The 20,156-nt window shown below is 40.5% G+C and overlaps 1 protein-coding gene across 4 annotated transcripts in view; it reads left to right on the top strand.

Moving 5' to 3' along the window:
• The window catches only part of CAB39 (calcium binding protein 39), a 47,409-nt gene that overhangs the window by 3,558 nt on the left and 23,695 nt on the right, over nt 1-20,156 (top strand). For 3 of the 4 annotated variants that reach the window (XM_083868995.1, XM_083868994.1, XM_083868996.1), the window contains exon 2: nt 18,087-18,243. In XM_083868995.1, the coding sequence (XP_083725121.1) occupies nt 18,130-18,243 (114 nt within the window). In that variant the 5' untranslated portion in view covers nt 18,087-18,129. Of the gene's footprint in view, nt 1-18,086; nt 18,244-19,556; nt 19,635-20,156 lie in introns of those variants that run through there. The other variant, XM_083868997.1, reaches the window with a different exon arrangement.

Here is a 20,156-nt window from a genome sequence, read left to right as displayed (position 1 = left end):
CTTAGGTTTAAATAAACAATTTCAATTTGCTTTCTAACTCCCTTGGTCTGAGTATTCTAGCTATGCTTAATATAATCGATTTACACTGCAAGAAGTTCCTCACTGTTGACTTCAAATTTACTGAAAGGAAAGAAATATTAAGCCTGTCCACAAGGGCATAAAATTCTGGGGGATATTACTGAATGTTGTAGCTAATCTTTCTGTTTATTGAAATTCTGCTACTTGTAGTTAAATTGCAAGTTCCTTTCTAAAGATCCCTTTCCTCTGTAATCCTTCCCTCCCCTTCAAACACTCAGAGAATCCATCACCAAAAAGTTAAATATAGCAGGACGGTTCAAAAACTGTTGAGTTATAATTAGTAGAGAACTGTAGTATTAGTGTAAGATGTTTCTCTAAGTTCACAAACATCTTTGGATGAAGATATTTATGGGTTAATACATAGATGTTTAAAACATTGAATATTTTAAAACATCCAGGTATACTGCCAAGTGTGGGAAATGGCTGCATCAGTGAAAAATTACTTTGTGCTGCTTTTAATCCTTGCCCTGTTGTGTATTTTTTTTAGTCAGTCTTTATTGATAACAAATTGTTTTTTCTTACTAAGTGAATGTAACAAATTGTTTTAACTGCAAACCCTGCAAGATTTGAAACATGAGACTTAAAAATAGCTCAAATAGAACTTGGCTGTAAATTAAATAGAATTAATTTGTCAGCAATTCAGGGAGTTGAATGTATGTGACTGTGAGAACAGTACTTATGTTCAGTCACTCGTGTGTGAAATGCCTTATCTCCTTTGAAGTTTATCTGTTAAAACATCGAATGAAAAAACAGAGAAGCATTTCCAGAAATGTGGAATGAATGATCTTTTTCTGGCTGCTAGAGCTGCCCAGACAAACAGCTTGACATCTGAAGAAACACGTCTGAAAAGTTTTTATTGTTTTATTTACTGACTTTGAGTAAAGCATGGCGGTGCATAGATTTGGGAGGGAAGGCAGCTGCACAGAATTGTAGAAGGTCCTTCTGACACCCCAGCCAGCTCTTGCAGCCGGTGTTGCTTCAATTGTGCGACTTTCTGTGCCATTTTCTCTTCACTTTCCTGGCCAGGTGCACCTGGGAAGCTCCTCATGGATGGGTATATTTTTCCAAATATTCATTCTCAGCCACAGCAGCTTCTCAGCTCATCTGCTGAGGTGCTTGCTTTGAGAAAAAGTCTGTAGACGCTGAGTTACGGGTGACATCCTGTATGGAGTGGTAGATGTGTGTGCTGATCACACCCATCCAGAACATCCTGCTGCACTGGAGGCTCTGAGCTCTTCCCCTGGCTAAGCAGTTTCAGAAGGTTTTGCTACACTTGTAGAAATGAGGCAAAAGTTATTTGTGTCATTATATTTTACTTTCCACTGTTACATGTGAAGTTACTGCTCTGGCAGATGGTACCCCTTTTAATAGGTGTCAGAAGATTTAATTTTTTTGTTTGTTTGATGAATTGCTATAATTTATAATATTGACCACCAAATTAATCACCACATAACATTTTGACTTTATTGAATATCACGTATAGACAAAGAATAAGCAAAAGTAAAGTCTGTTCACAGAAACTCAAAATTTTAGCAAAGAAAATGTGTGTGTGGGGGTTCATTGTAAAAGAGACCTTAGTGATGCAGACATGCACTAAGTGTAACACAGGGATGCCTGAGAAGTCTCTCCCACACAGTTTATGAATGCATGGTTCTTGTAACCTGTCACACCTGCTATTCAAGTCCTAAGTTTCTTCTGACTGGAGTTTAGTAGTGATGGAGAAACTTCTTAGGAGAATTTAAAGAGATACCTTGGAGGAGGTCACTTGAGGCACCATTCTTGATAGAGACTTTGTATATGCTTCGTACTATATTAGAGAAATGTTTACAAAGCAAAGTTAATCTCTCAAAAATTAGCCAGTGTCCCAAACCTTGCTTCGAGCAAAGGCTTGTACCGATTTGGTACAAAAACCTTCTGTGATTGTTTCCAGGTTTTTTCAGCTGGGGGCACATTGAATGTATTTGTTTGGTTGCAGTGTATTTGGTCGTTTGCCTTGCTGCAAAAGAAGACGGGAGGATCCAGGACCTTGGGGCTTTTTCTTTGGTTCACAGATACTCATGACAGTACATTTCAGAGTGTTCTTCAGCAGCACAAGGCTTCTTCCCCCTTTCTTCAGGGAATGATGCTTAAGCACACAGAATTTCCTCCTCTCTTTGGGTGTGTGATGTTTGTTGTACATGTTGACTGGTGGAGCACTTGGGAAACACTTCCTAAACATTTTTTCAAGTGGCACCCATTTGTGATGTGAAATTAAATTGCCTAAACATAGATATTTAGTTTTATTTTAGATACATTACTTTAAGTACTTTTAGATATTACACCTGCCCTAGAGGTTTGTGATTTTTTGAAGGGGCAGTTGGAGACCAGCTTTGCTGTTTCAGAGCAGTCACAGTGGTGTTTGTCCCTCAGGCACCTGAACAGATACTGTGATATTGGTTGTTAGCCTTGGAATCTCATTTTGGCCTTCCAGAAGAGGATGAAAACTGAAGCAGTGACCATGTTATAGCACCTGGGTTATGTGTTGCCTAATGAGAAGGGAAGATTTGGGATCAAACTCTGCTGCCCAAGGCAGTACTTGGGAGTCTTGTCCAAGAGACCTGGTTTTGCTGCCCTTTGCCTTGTTGCCTGCTCTCCAGCTTTATAAAAGGAAAAGTTCTTATGGAAATTACCATTTTTGTAGTCTAGTATAGTTTGTCAGTGCTATGAATGAAGGCTTCTCTTAAGAAAGGACTGAGGAAAACTAAAATAATCAAGATAATTGGAAAACCTTAAATCAGGTGTTGGCTGTTGGATCTGAGGGTTCAGATATGACCCTGAGAAGTTCAGCTTGTCTTAAAATATGATTGAAAGCAAACAGAAGCTCCAGTCACCAGGGCAAATAGTCTTTTTCTATGAATTACAGAGGTAATGATTGACAGCAAAGACATCTTCTTGAAAATAGTCTGTTGGCTAAACAAGTGCTGTTCTGGAGGTGATTATTTAGATTTGTAATCTCTAAGAAAAGCAGTAGATTGACTCATCAGAATTGACTAACATAGTTCCGTTTTATGTCTGTAATTGACATTGAGCAATATCCAAACTCTGCTAACTCTGTAATAGGGTGGAGCTGGAGTAAACAGTGTTTCTCTGAGGAGCTCCATCCATCCACAGAGCATTCTGGGCAGAGTCCTGGCATAGCTGTGCTGTCTGACTGGTGTTGCCCTTAACTGGTATTATGGTGACGGGTTTAACATCATTAGACCCAGAAGAGCCTCACATTACAGGGTTATGGAATATTTTCCCAAAAAGTCATAAAAAAACTTCAGGGCATTTGTGTGTGCTGACAAATGTACAAATGTATTTAAGTTCTGTGAGAGAGTTGCATGTCAACTTTCTTCATTTATTTAACCTGGAAATAGCAAACAGCCTTCAACTCCCCAGCTTCTTAATTTGTGATTGCAGTTATTACTTTCTGCCTGTATATACTTTTTTTTAAATCTCAGAAACAGAAATAAACTCTGTTTAGTGAGTTTTCCTTCTTGCCTGGAAACTTACATGTATGTGTAGATATGTAAAAATAATAAAAAAAATGTTAACAGCCATATGGGGCCGGATTTATAGTTTCCATCCAAGAAAGATGGATTAGATTTTTGCTTTGAGGCTGACCATGCAAGGGTCTTTGCTTCCCTAAGGAATCCTGCTGAGTAAGGTCTCAGAGTTGTTGGAGTGGAGTCTGAAGAGTAGTTCTGCTCTCCCTTTAGCACTGGCAGTCACTCCTCGTGTTGATGCAGGTTGAGGACTTAACACTATTAAATCTAGGAAGAAATGTCAAATCTGTGTTTCAGAAGTAGATGCTCTTGCGCTCTTTAGTGAACAAGGGGAACGATTGTTGGCCAGAAATACAGAAGCTTTTCTCTCGAAATAGGCTGGGTTTAACTTTCAGAATTATGAGCAAGCATTGAGAAATGCTAATAAGTATAACAAGTTTCTACATCTTGTCTCTTGTATTCATTATGGTGCTCTAACTTGTGGATGGATGCCTCTGAGATTTATATAAAAACTCAGAAAATCCAGACTTTGAGCAAGTCCTTGAATTAGATAACCAAGCTAAACTGATTTCAAAAATACTATGAAGGGAAAATTAAAATCTGTATTTTAGGAGCTAAATGGGATAGTTTGAAGATCCATAAATTACAATGTCTCTCACATTGTTTATTTAAATCTTGTTTGACTCAGTAATGAAGAATTATTTTAATAGATTTCAATACATCTGAATTCTGTGAAATCCCCTTATTTAACTTCTGTTTCTAATGGATGGTTGGTCAGATTCCAGAATTGTCACTGCATGCCTTTTATTTTTGTAATTTTTGGGGAATATAAAGGTTGCGTTACAGTTTATGGGCTGCATCACAAGCAGTGAGGGCAGCAAGGCGAGGCAGGGAATTTTGATTTCTTGACCATTTCATCATTTGATTTAAGAGCTCTTGTTTGATTGAAGCCTCTTAGTGCTGTAGAAAGTGATGATGTTGTACTGTTGTAAACTCCTATTTAAGTAATTTTTGTAATCCCTAATTAAATAAAATTATGTTAAGATGGTGCAGCAATTAATTTCAAAGGTTCTGGGGTTTTTGTTTTGTTTTTCCACATAGCCCTAAGGATACTGACAGCTGAAATAAGTAAAAATGCACAATGTTAGGAGTGTAGGTATCTGCTGAAATGCAAGTAGTTCACCTGAGCTTGGTGTCAGCCCTTTAGAAGAACTACTGTCCTGCAGAATGTTTTTTTTTTCAGTCATTTCAGAGATGGTGTGTGATCATTCCTTGAGTAAACTTGTAGATATGGAAACTTCTTTTGTGGTGTTCAAGTTTCTCTTGAACATTGCACAGTAATTGCATTAGAGGAAAATCAGGAGTGCTTATTTTAGAATTGTGAAACCATTCGATGGTTCCCTTTTCCAGTCCAGCTCTTTTTAGATTAATTAAGGGAACTGTCCCTCATAGGTGCTTCCCACCATGTTAGTTGACCTAATATTAGTCCCATTAGTCACTTCTTGTTGCAAACCTTGTTTTTCATGTGCTGTCTGTAGCCAGGTATCTCCCAGCCAGTTTTTCATTCCTGGCCCTGTCTGTGTGTTTCAGGGGAGATGTGACTCCTGTAAGGGACCTGATGTGTCTCCTGTAAGGGATATATCAGCAGTGCTGGTTTGTTACATTTGTGACTCCTCAGGGATCTTCTGCCTTGGAGAGTCATAGCTACAGCAGCTATTGTGAGTTGCTTTGAAATGAAATCAGTTGGGAAGTCTTTCTTTTTGGAAGGGCAGCTTTATGCTGTGGTGTTCCCTCCAGACTCCTTCCTCTTTGAATGCAAACATGCTTTTAGAAACTTTTGGTCAACAGCAAGCAGGAACTGCAAGGTACTATCCTATGAATTTTTGCTGGAATAAATTTAGGTGTTAAAACTTTTTATGAAGAATTTCAACCTGTCTCTTCCAAGGTGGTTATTTTCTTGTATTTGTTACTCTCATGGAAGCAGAGAACTTTGCTAAGCATGATGTGCTGTACCTGGAAAGAGAACTCAAGTGTCCCCAGAAAAAGAGAGACAGATGCAAAGTAGCATGTGTCAGCACAGACACCTGACACATTGTTTATCTTCCCTTTTCATTAATATACAATAACTTTGAGTAACTGAAACTCTCTGGTGGTGTCAGGAGGGAAGAGGATTTTGACCTGGGTTTTTCAGGAGTGGCTGGCTTTTCATAGTGTGTATGCTGAAGCATCTTGCAGTAGCAGATCTTTGGACTGGTGTCTTGTGAGTCATCAGAAGGACTCTTAATTAGGTTGCCATGGCAAGAGCTTGAGCACATTTTGGGAGCAATCTAGATCATTTCCCCTTTTTGATTCCTGTGCTGCAGATCATTTCATAACATGAAGTGGAGTTCATGGGTTAGCTGAAACTCTTCTGCTTCTGCCTCAAAATCTGTAAAAGTAAAATACAATGGTATGGTGCTAAATGTTATGAATCTCACTTCATCTCTCCCTGAAGGTTTGTGACTTGGATAGTTCTCTTAATCCTGGGATGCACCACCTCTGCCTTTGAATGTATCTTTCTATGCTCTGTGTTACCTCAAAGGCATGGAGATGTGGTGTGGTTTATGTATCAGGAATTGAATTCCATTAGTGACTTTGAAGAGTCAGACCAAACATTTAAACTGGCAGAAGAAAGAGAGGTGATTAGGGGAACTGTGAAAAGTACACTTTTCTACAGCCACTTAAGGTATGTTGTGATGTTGAAATTATTTATGTGAAATTTCTGTATTGGAATGGCTGGTTCTTTTTTTGGGAGAACAGGGTGAATTATCCTTTAAGGTCTAGGGGTGTTTTTTTTGCTTGCTTCTTTATTTTCTTGGCACAAAATCGGGTCACTTATTCAGTAATGGTTTGTTGCTTAGTTTTAAAGGGAGATAATTTTATTTTAGAATCATTGAATGGTTTGGATTGGGAAAGAACCTTAAAGACTGTCCAGCTCCAGCCCCCCTGCCATGGGCAGGAAGAGCTGTCACCAGTCCAAGTCACTCAGAGCCCTGTCCAGCCCTGCTTTGGACACTTCCAGGGATGGGGCATCCACAGCTTCTCTGGGCAGCCTGTGCCAGGGTCTCTCCACCCCCACAGGGAAGAATTAATTCCTAATAGCTAATCCAACCTTGACTGCTCTCAGTTTGAAGCCATTATCCATTGTCAGAAGCCCTTCTGCAGCTCTGTAGCCCCTTGGGCTGGAAGGTACTTTAAGGCCTTCCCAGAGCCTTTTCTTCTCCAGGGTGGACAGCCCCAGCTCTCTCATCCTGTCTCCATTGCAGAGGTCCTCCAGCCCTCTGATCATCTTTCCAGCCTCCTCTGGACTCACTTCAGCAGGTCCATATTGCTCATACCCTGGGCCCAGAGCTGGGTGCAGCACTGCAGTGGGCTCTCAGCAGTGTGGGGCAGAGGGGCAGAATCCCCTCCCTCACCCTGCTGGCCATGCTGCTCCTGATGACACCCAGGACGTGAGGGCTTTCTGGGCTCCAGTGCACATTGCCTTGTCATGTGGGGCTTCTCATCACTCACCACCCCTGAGTCCTTCTGGGCAGGGATGCTCTCAATCCCTTCTTTGCCCAGACTGTGCTCCTGCTTGGGATTGCCCTGTCCCAGGCAGGACCTCGCAATTGCTGTGCTTGTTGAGCTTTGTAGGGTTTGCATTAGCCCACATCTCACTCCTGTGCATCTCTGTGGATGGCATCCCTCCCCTGCAGCGTGCTGGCTGCACCTCACAGCCTGATGTGATCAGCAGCCCTTGCTGAGCTCCATCCCACTGCCCCTGCTGCTGGCACACATCTGAACAGTGCCAGTCCCGTTGTAACCCCTGAGGAACGTCACTCCTTCTGGGGGATAATACATTAACAAAGAATTGTCTCTTTCCTAAACCCTGGAAATCAGGCTGGATTTTAGCCAGCTGCTTCTCATGAGTTTATTTCTCACTCTGGTGTCTTGGTAGCAATGAGATAGATGTGCACCCGAGTGTCACAGATGTGTTGTAGCCTGTTATGCATTGATTTATTTTTTTTTACTTTTTGTCTTTTGAGTGATGCCTATGAAATTAATTCTTGGTCTTGAGTAACTAGGGGAACAATTTCTCCTGGCTACCGTTTGATTTTGGTTTGTGATGTGTTCCCCTTTGCCACATTGTCCTTGGTACAGCATACCCAAGAGGAAGCAGAGAGTTTCCTCTGAGGATGAGCTGTGTGAGAGTTCTGTACTAAAAGGCACCTCTACACAGCTAACTTGGGAAAATTGGACACTTGATTGATGGTGGACTGATGCTGGCTGGCAGTGTGAAGGAAAGAGCCCTCTTTATAAAAGTGCTTAACCAGTAAAGCCCTAGCACAGTTGCAGTTATCATGGTAAAGAGGTGGTGGTTTTTACTAATCTAAGCTGTATCTGCAGTGGTAGGATTTGCTAGCAGAGCTGTGTCAGTAAACCCTTTGTATTGTCATCAAAACTGTCTTTTAAGTGCCAGGGACCATGGCAAATTTGTCAGATGGATAATGACCTGTGGATCAGCACAGATATTGCGTGTGCTTCAGCTCCTAGGTACTAGGTAAGAGGTAATTTAAGGGAAAAAGGCCTGAACCACTCTTTTCCTTTACTGAATGAGGATGTAATGAACTAGAGGGAACAGATTCCCAGTAATGGTGGTGTCATGATTCTCAGTCACTTATTGATTGCCATCTCCTGCTTTCTCTGTGAGTCAGTACATAACTCCTGTAGGGTATTTGTCAGGAACTCCCTTTTGTAGGGGAGGTATGGATCATGCACCAAATTGTCTTGGTTTCATGTAGCAAGAATCAGCTGGGATTCACGAGAATTGATCTCCCAGAGATTTACATTGTGATCTTTGTGTCACACTACTGAGACCTCACAGTAGAGATGACAGTGGCAGAGCTCAGGAGTGAGCTGGGGTCTCAGCCACCTCTATGGAGTGTGACCAGCTCTGCAGTGCAGCTTGCTCTGCTTGTGGGGTTTCAGTGTCAGCCCTGCTTCTGCCCACTGCTCCACAGAAGTGAACACAAGTAGTTAAGCTGTGCTTGATTACTGTCATAATTACAAACCTGGTTTGTAAAGCTTGTGGAACTGAGGTGAACTCCACAGTAGTCTAACAGAGTCTTTAATTGTGAGCTCCCAAATGGATTATTTTGGGGGAGAAGCCTTCACACGTAGAGTGGGGCAAAGCAGAGATGGATGGAGTTCATTCCATGCTGCCTATGGCAGGAGCCAGTAGTAATCACTGTGGGAAGAGGGGTTCTCCTTGGTGTCTTCCCAGTTCCTCAGTCAATGTTTTTAGGGTGCTCCTGAGCTATGTCAAGGTCATTGTTCTACTGCTTATAGTCTTAATGCTTTATTATTGTTGTTCTTAAAGTGATCTTAGTCTTTTGTGGTTATGTTTGTTAAAAATTTGTTGATATTAAGGTAAATTAGATAAAGAGCTATGTTGTATTGAACTTTGATAAACTTAGGTTGAGCATTAGAAGTTACTAGCAGGCCACAGAATATAGTCTCCAAAGAAAGTAAAGAAACCATGGGAAAATATTGTTTAATTTCTTTAAAGTTAGTTTTAAAAGCTATACACTTCTTAGTGAAATTGTATTTGGGTAAATACTTTATTAATTTTGATTTTTTTCCTTAGCTTTGTTATTTGTGCTACTAGAGAATGGCTTTACTGAGAGTAGGTTTTTGTTTGAGAGGATATTTTCTAAAGAAAATTGTGCCTTAGAGGACTGTGGCAGGAGCAGTCCCAGACCCATTTTTGCAGTTTAATTATTCTCAACTTCTGTTGAAAACAAAAGGCCTCGAAAGTGCACATGCACTTCCCTTGTGCTGGTGGTTGGGATTCTCATACTCCTTCCTTATGTAACCAGCTCATGTGTAAAGTGATGATTTCCCCCTGCCCATTGCACCAACTTTCTGGTTCGGGCTCAGTGCTGATGTTGTGGTGCTGGTGGGGTTTGCTGTCCTTCACCTGGATGGTTTCTCACACTCAGCTGATTTGAGTTATTTGAACCTGTGAACTCTAGGCTGTATTTCACAATGTGAAATAAATCAGAAATGAAACTGCAGTTTTGCCTCCACTTTTGTCACTACTTCACTCTCAAAATTGACCCTTAGATGTATATCAGAAAATCTGATACAAAGAGAAACCTCTGGAAAGGAATGGGAATAATATATGCAAAGGACTAGAAATAATTACAAAGGAGACTCTTGCTTTGCATTTTTGCTTCCAAGGGTGGGTAGAATGGCACGTACAGAATTGCAGCATTTTTTGTCATGTAACAAATATTCTGGGGTTTGTGATGATGCAGTATGGGCAACTGAGCCAACAGGGGATTGATTCTATTACCAGGTTAGGAGAAAACTGTTTCAGTTTCTACCTGGGCAGAAGTGGGCATATTGTCTGACAACTTTTCTTGAGCTTCAGATAAGTTTTTTGGTTTTTTGTGCACGGTGTGCTAGAGATAGTACTTGCTTTTTGTGATGAGATGTAGGATTATTATTATTTTTATGAATTTTGAAATACCCTTCCCAAGGAAGGGGTGAGGCATTCACATGCCTATCTGTATACCATATTGCAGTACAGCAGTGAGGTTTGTGGGGGAAATGGATGGGTGGGGTAACTCTAAACAGCTCACCAGGGAAAGAAGCTGAGTCATAAGATTTCCTTCAACATGGAGACAGGCTGGGAGCTCACAGTCTGAGCTTTAGTATTAACAGGCTTTTCTGCTTGTGCTAGATTTCTGAAGCCCCTTAAAAGCAGCAGTGCTATTTAAAATCAGTTTCTACTTAATGCTTCTGTAGCTATGTGTTAAACTGCAATTTCTATAATAATTTCCAAGTCACAGGGTATGATGTAGTTTTAGGGTGCTGCAGTGAATAGTGGAGGCCAGTGGCAGTAGCTGCCCTTTTCCTTGTCCAGTATGCTGCAGGTGTCTGCTGGAGAAGGAGGCTCTTGAAGAGGCAGAAGGATCAGTAAATTAATTGAATGGCAAGAAAGAAGCTTGCCTAATGAAAGGAATCAGATGGCATTTGGTGCTAAAGAAACAACCAGGGCTATGAACTGCCAGGGTTTTAATTACTTGGAAATTTTCAGAAAGTAAGAAGCTATGTCACATTATTCATTTAATTTTAATGTAGAAAATTATTTTCTGGTTTTAACCCTTCTTTTCTGAACCCACTGAAATTTTTTTTGTTCACTTCACTGTTCTTCTGTGTTACAGGGGGGATTTTTTTTCTTAATAATTTTCATTTTTCCCTGCATTAAGTTGTCATTTTAAAAGAGGGGATTTTTTTTTCCATTTTAATCATAAAGTGGGTCACACCACAAATAATTCTGTTATGCAGAGTTGTGAAACTGCTTTTGAATCACATTAAAGCTTTTGTGTGCTGCAGACTTGATAGAAGAAGTTAATAGTGTATTTCAAGAAAGATGCTAGTGTTCCATGTTGGGTGGGACCTGCCAGCTATGAAATGAGCATGCCTGTCCTTCAAGAAAATTTGTATGTATGAACTACATTCCTCACAAAATTATCACAACAGGTCCAAACAGATCACTGGTATAATTCTTTTATCCATATTCTAAAATTATGTTGAAAGAAATACTGAAAAGTTGTGTGGAAGTATTTAGAGGATAGCAAAAGTGCCTTAGACCTGGGCTATATCCTTAAATTTTGCCAGTAATTACCATTTACAAGCTCAGCCATGTTCTGCCATGGAAAACCATGTTTACACTGAAGAGTTTGTGCTGGAACCCTGAAATACGTTGTCGTGTGGCTCCTGCCCTTTATCAGTTCCATTTCCTTTGTGATAGGAAAGCCTTGCAGGTGAGCTTGTATTAATAAATTGTGCTGCTTAGACACATATTTTGGATGAGAGGCTGATGTGGTCAGTTCGTTTGATGTAGCCAAAAGAAAAGTAAAAAACTGCTTTGGTACAATACTGAAGCTCTGGATAACCTTTTGATCTAGTGGGAAACCATATATCCAGAATGAGGATACTGAAAGATGTAGTAGAACACAGTGGATGAAAAATGTGCAAGAATGTTTTAATGAGGAATGTGGGTACTGAATTGGAATAACACACTGAGGGAAAGGATGGCTGCTGCCCTTGGTCACTGCACTGGTGCAGTCAGAAGTGGTGAGGCCTCTCAGGAGGATGTGCTGCAGGCAGGGATTTGCAGGGATGAGCTGGCAGCAATATTCCAGATGCTTTCCAGGGGCACTGCTGCTGCACGTGTCTGGGGCAAGACACACTCACAGAAGGTACAGGCAGGAACTTGGTCTGCTAAATACTCTCATAACTGGTGACATTTCATAATCTTGTACAAGAGGGCTGAATAGCTAATAAGGTGCCGCTTCTGGCTTTGAAGTACTCCAATTTTTTTTTTCCCAAGGAGCATGGTAGCTTGCGTAAAAAGTGGTTCTTGGATCAAAGGCATGGCTGTCAGTCTTCCTTTGGGGTGCTGGGCATATCTGAGAGTGAGACAGTGCTTTTAAAAATGTGTAATTTCTCGATCTGTTTCTGGTTTTATCATTCCAACTAGGCTTAACAGTGGTGAATTCTAGCTGAGCTAACAGCTGCTTGTAGCAATTACACCTGAAGAAAACTGATTTATGTTACTGTTTTAATTAATGACTTAATGATCCCTGTTAATCCAAGAAGCATGCAGCAAAAGAATGAGTTCTGAGGGAAATCAGGTCTATCAAGACAAATGTGAGCTTGCTGCATTATATTTTTTTAATAACGATATGCCCCTTTTTAGCAAGATACAACATGTTGTGTCAGTAATAGGCTGATAAATTGTCAATTAAAAATCCACGTGCAGTGCAGCCCCAACTGTTTATTGTGAAACTAGGTATTTTGCCGTTGTAGACTCATTAGTTTATTTAAGTATATTTGCTTAAGCCCATCTCCTGCGTGTTATTAGCACTGTGGAAGGTAATTGACACATGATATGATTTCAGGATAGAAGTTGGCAGCTTCCCTCTACCTGGAGGAGGAGGAGAAGCTGGTGTGCCCTCCCCTCCTGCCTCAACCCTCTCCTCCTCCTTTCCTTGGGCTGGGTCTGGCTCAGCTCACCATGCCTTGTACTGGTTTGTCTTAAGAATCTTTCAGAATTTTTATTTTTATTGACTGTCTCTCATTTTTGTTGGCTTTGTCTTCTGCCATTTTGATTGGTTCAGTCAGCACCCTGGGCACTTGGGCAAATATCAGGCTTCTCAAAATAACTGATGGAAAGTGACCTTGCCCCTCCAGCCCCGCTGCTGGTTTGGCTCCAGCCTTCCCATGAGGTGCTCTTCTGGAGAGACTGGGAGCTGAGGGAGCTGATTGATAGCTACTTGCTGCTCAAAGGGATGGTTTTTCTACATTCCCTACACTACTCATTGTTTATTTTCCTTTTACATGTTAGTTTCTGGTAGCTTGGTGAGTGGCTCAGCTCATGGATGGGTCAGCCTGCCCTGGCATAAAACAGGGGGAAGGGGTTTGGTGCTGGGAGCAGAGGGAGAATGGGATCTCCCCATCAGCAGTGGCCAGCTCTGGGCTTGGCTCATCTGCCACAGGGAACCTTACTGGTAATTATTTGGCCTTACTGAAATTATGTTGGTTTTGTTTGATCTGCAGCAGTTTTCTTCTTACGTGCACATTAAATGGATGTTCATGGGCTTTCTCACTAGGCTTCGATTTTTTAAACGTGTGCAGTTGCAGCCAGGAAATAGCTGAAGGGTTTTTTCCTCCTCTTTTCCTCATTAGGAGCTTGGAAAAGGAGTCATCTTAATCTCTTTATGTATAAACAAGGCAGCAAGATGCAGCTGAGGACTTAATATAGTGCAATTTAATGGTGAGGGCCATAATAGAATAAGGATTGAGTTTATTGCACCTGTTTGTTTCACAAAATTGGAAATATAGGGGGTTTGTACATTAGTTAAGTAGCATTTTGCATGGGGATAGGTGGTGGTTTGGTGGTTTGTTCTCTGGAGCTGGAATATGTGTGAATACTTAAATGATGCTTTATTTATGGATTATACTTCTGTGCAGAGAAGAAACTTTATGTTGTGGTAAATTCATGGTATGTCTAAAGTAGAAAGGCTTGAGTTTGCCTTTGTGTCCTTGCTTATGCTGCTGGGCTGGCTTTCCATTCAATTTAATCCCTTTCCCTTCTTCCCTTTAAAAGTCTGTGCTGGCGAGACTTTGGTGCCACAAATCGGTCTGTGTAGTAACTCTACACATGTTAATGCAGTCAGGAGTGTAATTGTACTATTTCTTGTACCAGTATTATTCTGAAAATAGTAGTGCAGGCATCTCACAGTAAAAAACATGCTTCCTACTACAGAAAAAAACACTTCTACTAGTAAGTGATCAGGTTTTAAACAGTGGCACACACTTCTGTTATAGAGGGAGCATATTTTCTGACCCTTCAAATGACAAAAGCTCAGCTACATGACAGACCATACTCCAGGCTCGTATATCTATTCTTTAGAGAATTTAAATTATTAAAGGAAAGGAATTTGTTTATCATGCTTCTGTATTTGTTCCTGTGGCTTTCTTTTTTCTTCAGGAGGGTTGTTCTCACAGAGAAATGCTGTTTTTTTAACTCAGCAGACACTTTAAAATCTTATACATGAAATGCATTAAATTGGGCATTATTGATTTCATGGTCAATCCAGTGAATAAAAAATTACAAAGCCTTATAGATAAAGCAAACTGCATGGATGACTGGTGCATTGACAGAGCTGGAAGTTATATATTATCTGAGACAGTGGGGTACTATCTCTGGTTATCACAAAAGCCCAAATGTCCCAGTGTGCTCGAGTGTGTCAGTGGAACTTCAATCTCTGGGTGTTTGGCCGTGTGCCATGTTGTTGTTTGATGGTCACTGGGGTTGATAACATCACTTCAGATTTCTAATTGTGGCTTTGACCCCCGTACTTTCAGGACCTTCAAGTTTGTTACCTTTGGCCTACTTGAATACTGATGAAATAAAATGCATGCCTGAGAAGGCCTGAGGTTTGTGTGATACTGTCCGTGGTCCCTTTTAACAAATGGATGAACGTGAGGTTTCTGGGAAGGGAAGATAAAGCAAAGCAGCCCAGCAGAGCACAAAGGTGTCCACGTACTTGTTGCAGTTCAATTCCTCAGGAATCCTATGATCCTTTGTTTAGCCACAATCAATGTTTTATCCTGAATTTGCAAGGCAACCAGGTGCTAGTATTGTGAATCAGTTATCATTTGACATGATGTAAGGCCTATTCTTATTTACAGAAATTGTCATTTGATGTTGTTCCCTTTTTTTCTTGTGTTGCAGATGTGGGTGGTGGCAGCTCTTTCCGATCCCACACAGATGTTGTCATTGTCTATTGTGCACAGAGTGCTGCTGGGGATAGTTTTGCTGGGCTGAAAAAGGAACAGCCTGTCTATGTTCTCCTGCATGAAGTACAGCTTTGAGAGACAAAGCACTGCTCCTGCTTCTTTTTTGTGCAAGATGTGGCACAGGTTTTTCAGGAACAGAATTTTGCTTCAGGGTTTGTGGGATCTTCAGTCTTGAGGCCCCAGATGATGTTCCCAGCAGTGCCATTGCATTCCTTCCAGTAATAAAACTGAAATGGCATAAGCAGTGTATTTACTCCATTTTATATAATAAAAAAAAAAAAACAACAAACCCTTGAAGCAAAATGTCACCTTCAGTAATCAAGGATGTAGATTTCCTTTGTAGTTGTTCCTGATTTTTCTAAATTGCTTGTGAGGTTCATACAGGATTTTATCTGGATTGAGAGAAAAAGTTTAATGTAAATGCATGCTAGTGAGATGTTATTAAATGCTTCTTTTCTACTAGATATGCTAGTACATAAAGTGAAGCTTGTGTATGACTTAAGTATGCATGTTTGTGTATCTGATTTACACAGAACTTGGGAGGTTTCAGAAATAAATCAAAGCTATGGACTATTGTTAATTTAAAGAAAAAATCAGGCACTGTCTAGAGGCAAATCAAGTTTTGCAAACCTAGACCTTGGGCACACGTGAGGACGGTTGTTTATCAATATCCTATATTTCCATAGGTTTTGTGTTGTCCATGTTGTCTTTTGGGCTTTAGGAGTAGTATAGTTCTAATCCAGAGAATGAGTGTGCAGAGCTGTTTTCTTTGGTTTGATTTATTTTCTTTGTATATTGCTGTCATACCAGATTTTGTGGTTCCATATGGCTTTGTTCTCTCAGCTGTTTTGATTCCTTGTGGATTTGCTTTTGTTTTAGTGCATAATCCAAGGAATTAAGGCAGACAATTTCTCAAGCCAGTCCTCTGTTACATGGGTATAGCCATCCTCCAGAATGAATGGGCAGAGTAGTTGTTAAATACTATTATTATCAGTGATGAAATGCAAACATGAAAGAATTCAGATTTGTTTTCAGGGCCTGTCTTAATTTGGCAGAAGTAGTAATCAAAGGGAGAGATAAAGAGAACATTTAAAATGTTGCTGTGATGCTCAAGGTATGTCATCTATGTTGTGGGGAAATTGTGCTTATTTTCACACTGTCTCTTTCTAGGACAAAAAATCCTGTGTGAAAATATCATAATTTTCCTTAAATGTTGTGTTAAATACTATTGTATTTTCATAAATAACAGTCAGTAGTGGTGCTTTTCTTAGCTGTAGGTTTCTGTTCCACTAGATGTGATAAAGTTTGAGGCATGAAATTCTCCTGTCAAAGGAATGACCTGTGGGCACTTTTTGATCTCTCTTTATCTCCTGCATTTGTAATTTCAGTGTTACAGCCCCTTCTTTGTGCAGACTGTGAATGAGAGATTACTGTAATGACCATACTACAAATAAATGCAACAGAAAGTCCTTGTGATCTATTAAAGAATGGAAATGGCTGGTGGAAGGTCTTGTTTTAACCATCTTGCTGATACTTTTATCTGGAAGCAATCTAATTAAAAATTACCTACCTTAAGCTTTGTTAAGTCAGTTGCAAGCATGGAACAGTGAACGTATGATCTCTGTAACTGCTTACCTGAAATCTCTATTTATGGAAATTTACTTGGCTAAAGATCCAAGTTCTTCTGTATTTAGCCTTTAAATTGTTGCCCTTGGGCCAGCCAAACTTACTTGTTTTAAAAGTAAAAATAACTCAAAAAAAAACATTATGTTGAGATTTTTCATCCCTGATCAAAGCTGTTGAAAAAGATCAGGAGTAACATTTTAGAGTTCCTGATGGATGAGCTGGTATTTTAATCAAGGAGCAAAGTGCATTGCGTCAGATAAGAAACTTTAACATGTACTGGTGAGAGTTGACTTGTTACTCACTCCACAGACACTGCAGGGAGATAGAAATTCAGCTTTCAGGGTAATACCCCTTCTTTGGAATGACAATGCTGGCTCTGCTCTGCTCTGCCAGCTTCAGCTGTCTTTTGTGTCTAGCAGAAGTAACACTGTCAGCATTTTTAATGGAGGATTTCCTGTTATTTTCTGTCTAATTAGAGTTGTAGAAGTATGCTTTGTGGAATTCACTTGTAAGAAGGCTTTATTATTGTTTAAATGTGGGTGTATGTGTTTAGTAACAAAAGCTTCAGTACACTCTTTTATCCCAGTAATACTTTTCTATTTTGTACACAAGAGAGTATATCTATGTGTTTGTGTAAAAGTAAATACATACAGTAGATATATAAGTAGAAGTAAATATACAGTAGAATAAATGGTTTTGGATTTAAGTGCCAGATATTTTTAGGGAAGGAAACTTTCTCCTGTAAGACACATTTTATCTTTTTGAGGATACACATCAGATGTTAGTTTTAATGTTTTCAAGTACTGTATGTATCCCGCTAGGTGTCAAAATTTATTTCCCATAAAACGTGTGAGGGTGGGACTATCTCAGTGTTATTATAGATATGAAAATGCCAGGACATGCCAGGTGCCTTGGCAGGAAGAGGTCACTGTCTTTAGCCTTGCCTGCTTCGTGTCTGTAGGTTGTGCACTAAGGTGCAGACTTTGGGCTCTGCTTTGCATTTGCAAATTCATTATGGAATGAATCTGGGTAAAAGCATATACCTGGGCAGTCACTGCAGAGCCCTGAGACACGAGGAGCTGTGTGTCAAACACTTCATGTGAGAAGGCATTTTGCTTGACAGCATTAATTGGAATAATTGATCCTTCTAAGGCTTGTCCATTATGATGGGGCATGTGTGCATTATGTGGCTTTGGATATAATTAATGTACTCTTGAATTTGCTCCTGAAGCACAAGATGATGATCTTAATGTGAGTCCTTCAGTTGTGTATCTTGTGTTTTAAAAGAAATGGAAATACAAGAATTTGACTTTGTCATGGCAAGCTCTAGTTCACCTGTCAGTGATCATTGTTCCTGTATGAATAACTTTGCTGCTCTCTCTTATCTTTGTGTGTGTTGTTATACTGAGCTTAAGTTTCTATTTTTAATGTACTTTCTTTCTCCTTTCTTTCCAGGTGAAGCAGGAGCCATAGAAGGAAGACCTTGTGGTTTGCAATCATGCCATTCCCCTTTGGCAAGTCCCACAAGTCTCCTGCAGACATAGTGAAAAACCTGAAGGAGAGCATGGCAGTTCTAGAAAAACAAGACATCTCTGACAAAAAGGCGGAAAAGGTATAGTCATGATGTTCCAGTTGCTAAACTGTATTTGAAAGTGGGGTAAAGGGGAAATTACAGCAGCTGAAACAGAATCAATTAGGAATTACTTTGGTGGTTTATACTCTGATAAAGGGTAATTTATGAACCTTTGAACCAGGTGTGTGTCCTGTTGGTTGCCAGCTTATGCCACTGGCAGCTGATAATGATATTTTAAATGATTTGGAACTGTAGGACATTGCATTTTTTAATAAGCAGCTCATAGCTGTACAATGCTGTGGTGCTTGTGACCACCACAGTGCCTTCACTACTGCACAAATAGTTCTGTCTCTGCTTGTCCATGCAAACCTTTACAGAGCAGAGTGTCTCTTTCTGAAGCTGAAGAACTTTGTGTCTTCATGGATGGAGAATGTATTTTGGCTTTCCTTCCTCTTCTTTAGCCCACAGTAAGATGTGAGAAGTTCTTGTGCTAGTGCAGTTTCCTTTAGATGGATGTCTTGCTACTTCAGGCTCTGTACCTGTCCACAGTCATTTACTTCTCAATGGGCACTCTTGATTTTACAGCTTTACAGAACTGACCTCAAAGTTCAGCCTGTGTGCAGCTGCATCCCACCTTGAATTGTGAATTGTGTGGTGGAGGTTTAGATGAGCACCCTCCCTGAGGCCTCTCCCAGTATTATTTAACTATTATGTGCCATTCTTGGCATCCACAGAGTCCCATATCGGAGTTAGTTACAATCTTTTCATGTTCACCTATATTTTTAAGCAGAGCTCCTCTATATTCAGTTTTACCTAGATTTGGCACTACTACAACTAAGGGTCTTAATTAAATTGCCATCCAAGTTCTGGTATTCTTTAATAATTAGCATCTTCTACCCCTTTGCCACCATGTGGTAAGTTCCAGTTATCTTGCAGTGTACCACAGTAGTTTCCTCTGATGCTTTTCCTCTCCTGTTGGAGAGAAAAATGTTACATTCTGTTATGCAGGCTTGTTTGAAGGCTGGAAGGATTTTAATTTGCTGCTGCTATTTTTCTTTAAAGGAGAGGAGGGATAGGTGCCTTCTGAAGAGTCTCTGATGAGACTTGGCACTGCCTCCTTTATCCCAGCCTCATTGTTAGTACCTGAAGATGTGGCCTGGTCTTAAAATCTGGGCTCTTTTGTGTCCTCTCTTTTTGCTTAGACCCCTAATGGGGAGCAGGGCAGCTCATCCCACTGTGTGTAGCTGTGTTCTGTAGCCCATGACTGTGTTCCTGCTGCTGTAGCTGAGGGTTGGGATGTACCATTTCTTCTTGCTGGCTTTAGTCGCACACCTCCATCTTTTGACAGGCCTCATTTGTGTGAGGCGGCTGCTCTGAAAACAAGTGATATGCTAAGCCTGTGGAGTGGTTTTTCCTGTGTCATACAGAAGGTAACACATTGTGCTTGGAGAACAAAGACAGCCCACGTTCAGTAGGTTCAGAGTGAGGAAAGCTAAATCCTGACATCCAGGAGAATGAGCCTGGGTGTGGTGGTGCTGTTCCCTGTCATCTTTGCTAATCACAGAGCAGCTGATGAATCCGAACACTCACACCACCAGTGTCCACATCTCCATGCAGAGACTCAGCAGGAAGTATTTGTTTCCTCAGTAAGCCAAGACTTCAGGAAGGTGACTCTGGTTGAGACTGTTCAGCTCAGATGGTTTGCTGGTTTGATAGAGAAAGTTCTTCAATGTCTTATGGACCACTCATCAGATCTTTGAGGACACAGCTCTGAGTAGACACTCTGAATTTGTGCCCTCTTCATGTCTAAGTCTGTAGAAATGACTGGAGTGAATTTGGAGTTAAAAAACAGGAGTCTGAGCAGTAGCCTTTATTAGAAAAGAACTAACATTTTTCATTCCCATATCTCATATTTAGACTTTTTTTCTCTTTCATTATCCCTTTTATTATGA

This window comes from Zosterops lateralis, assembly GCF_965231275.1.
Source record: "Zosterops lateralis genome assembly, chromosome: 10".
NCBI lineage: Eukaryota > Metazoa > Chordata > Aves > Passeriformes > Zosteropidae > Zosterops > Zosterops lateralis.
The sequence above is the reverse complement of the archived record's forward strand: the minus strand, read 5'-3'. Positions and strand labels throughout refer to the sequence as shown.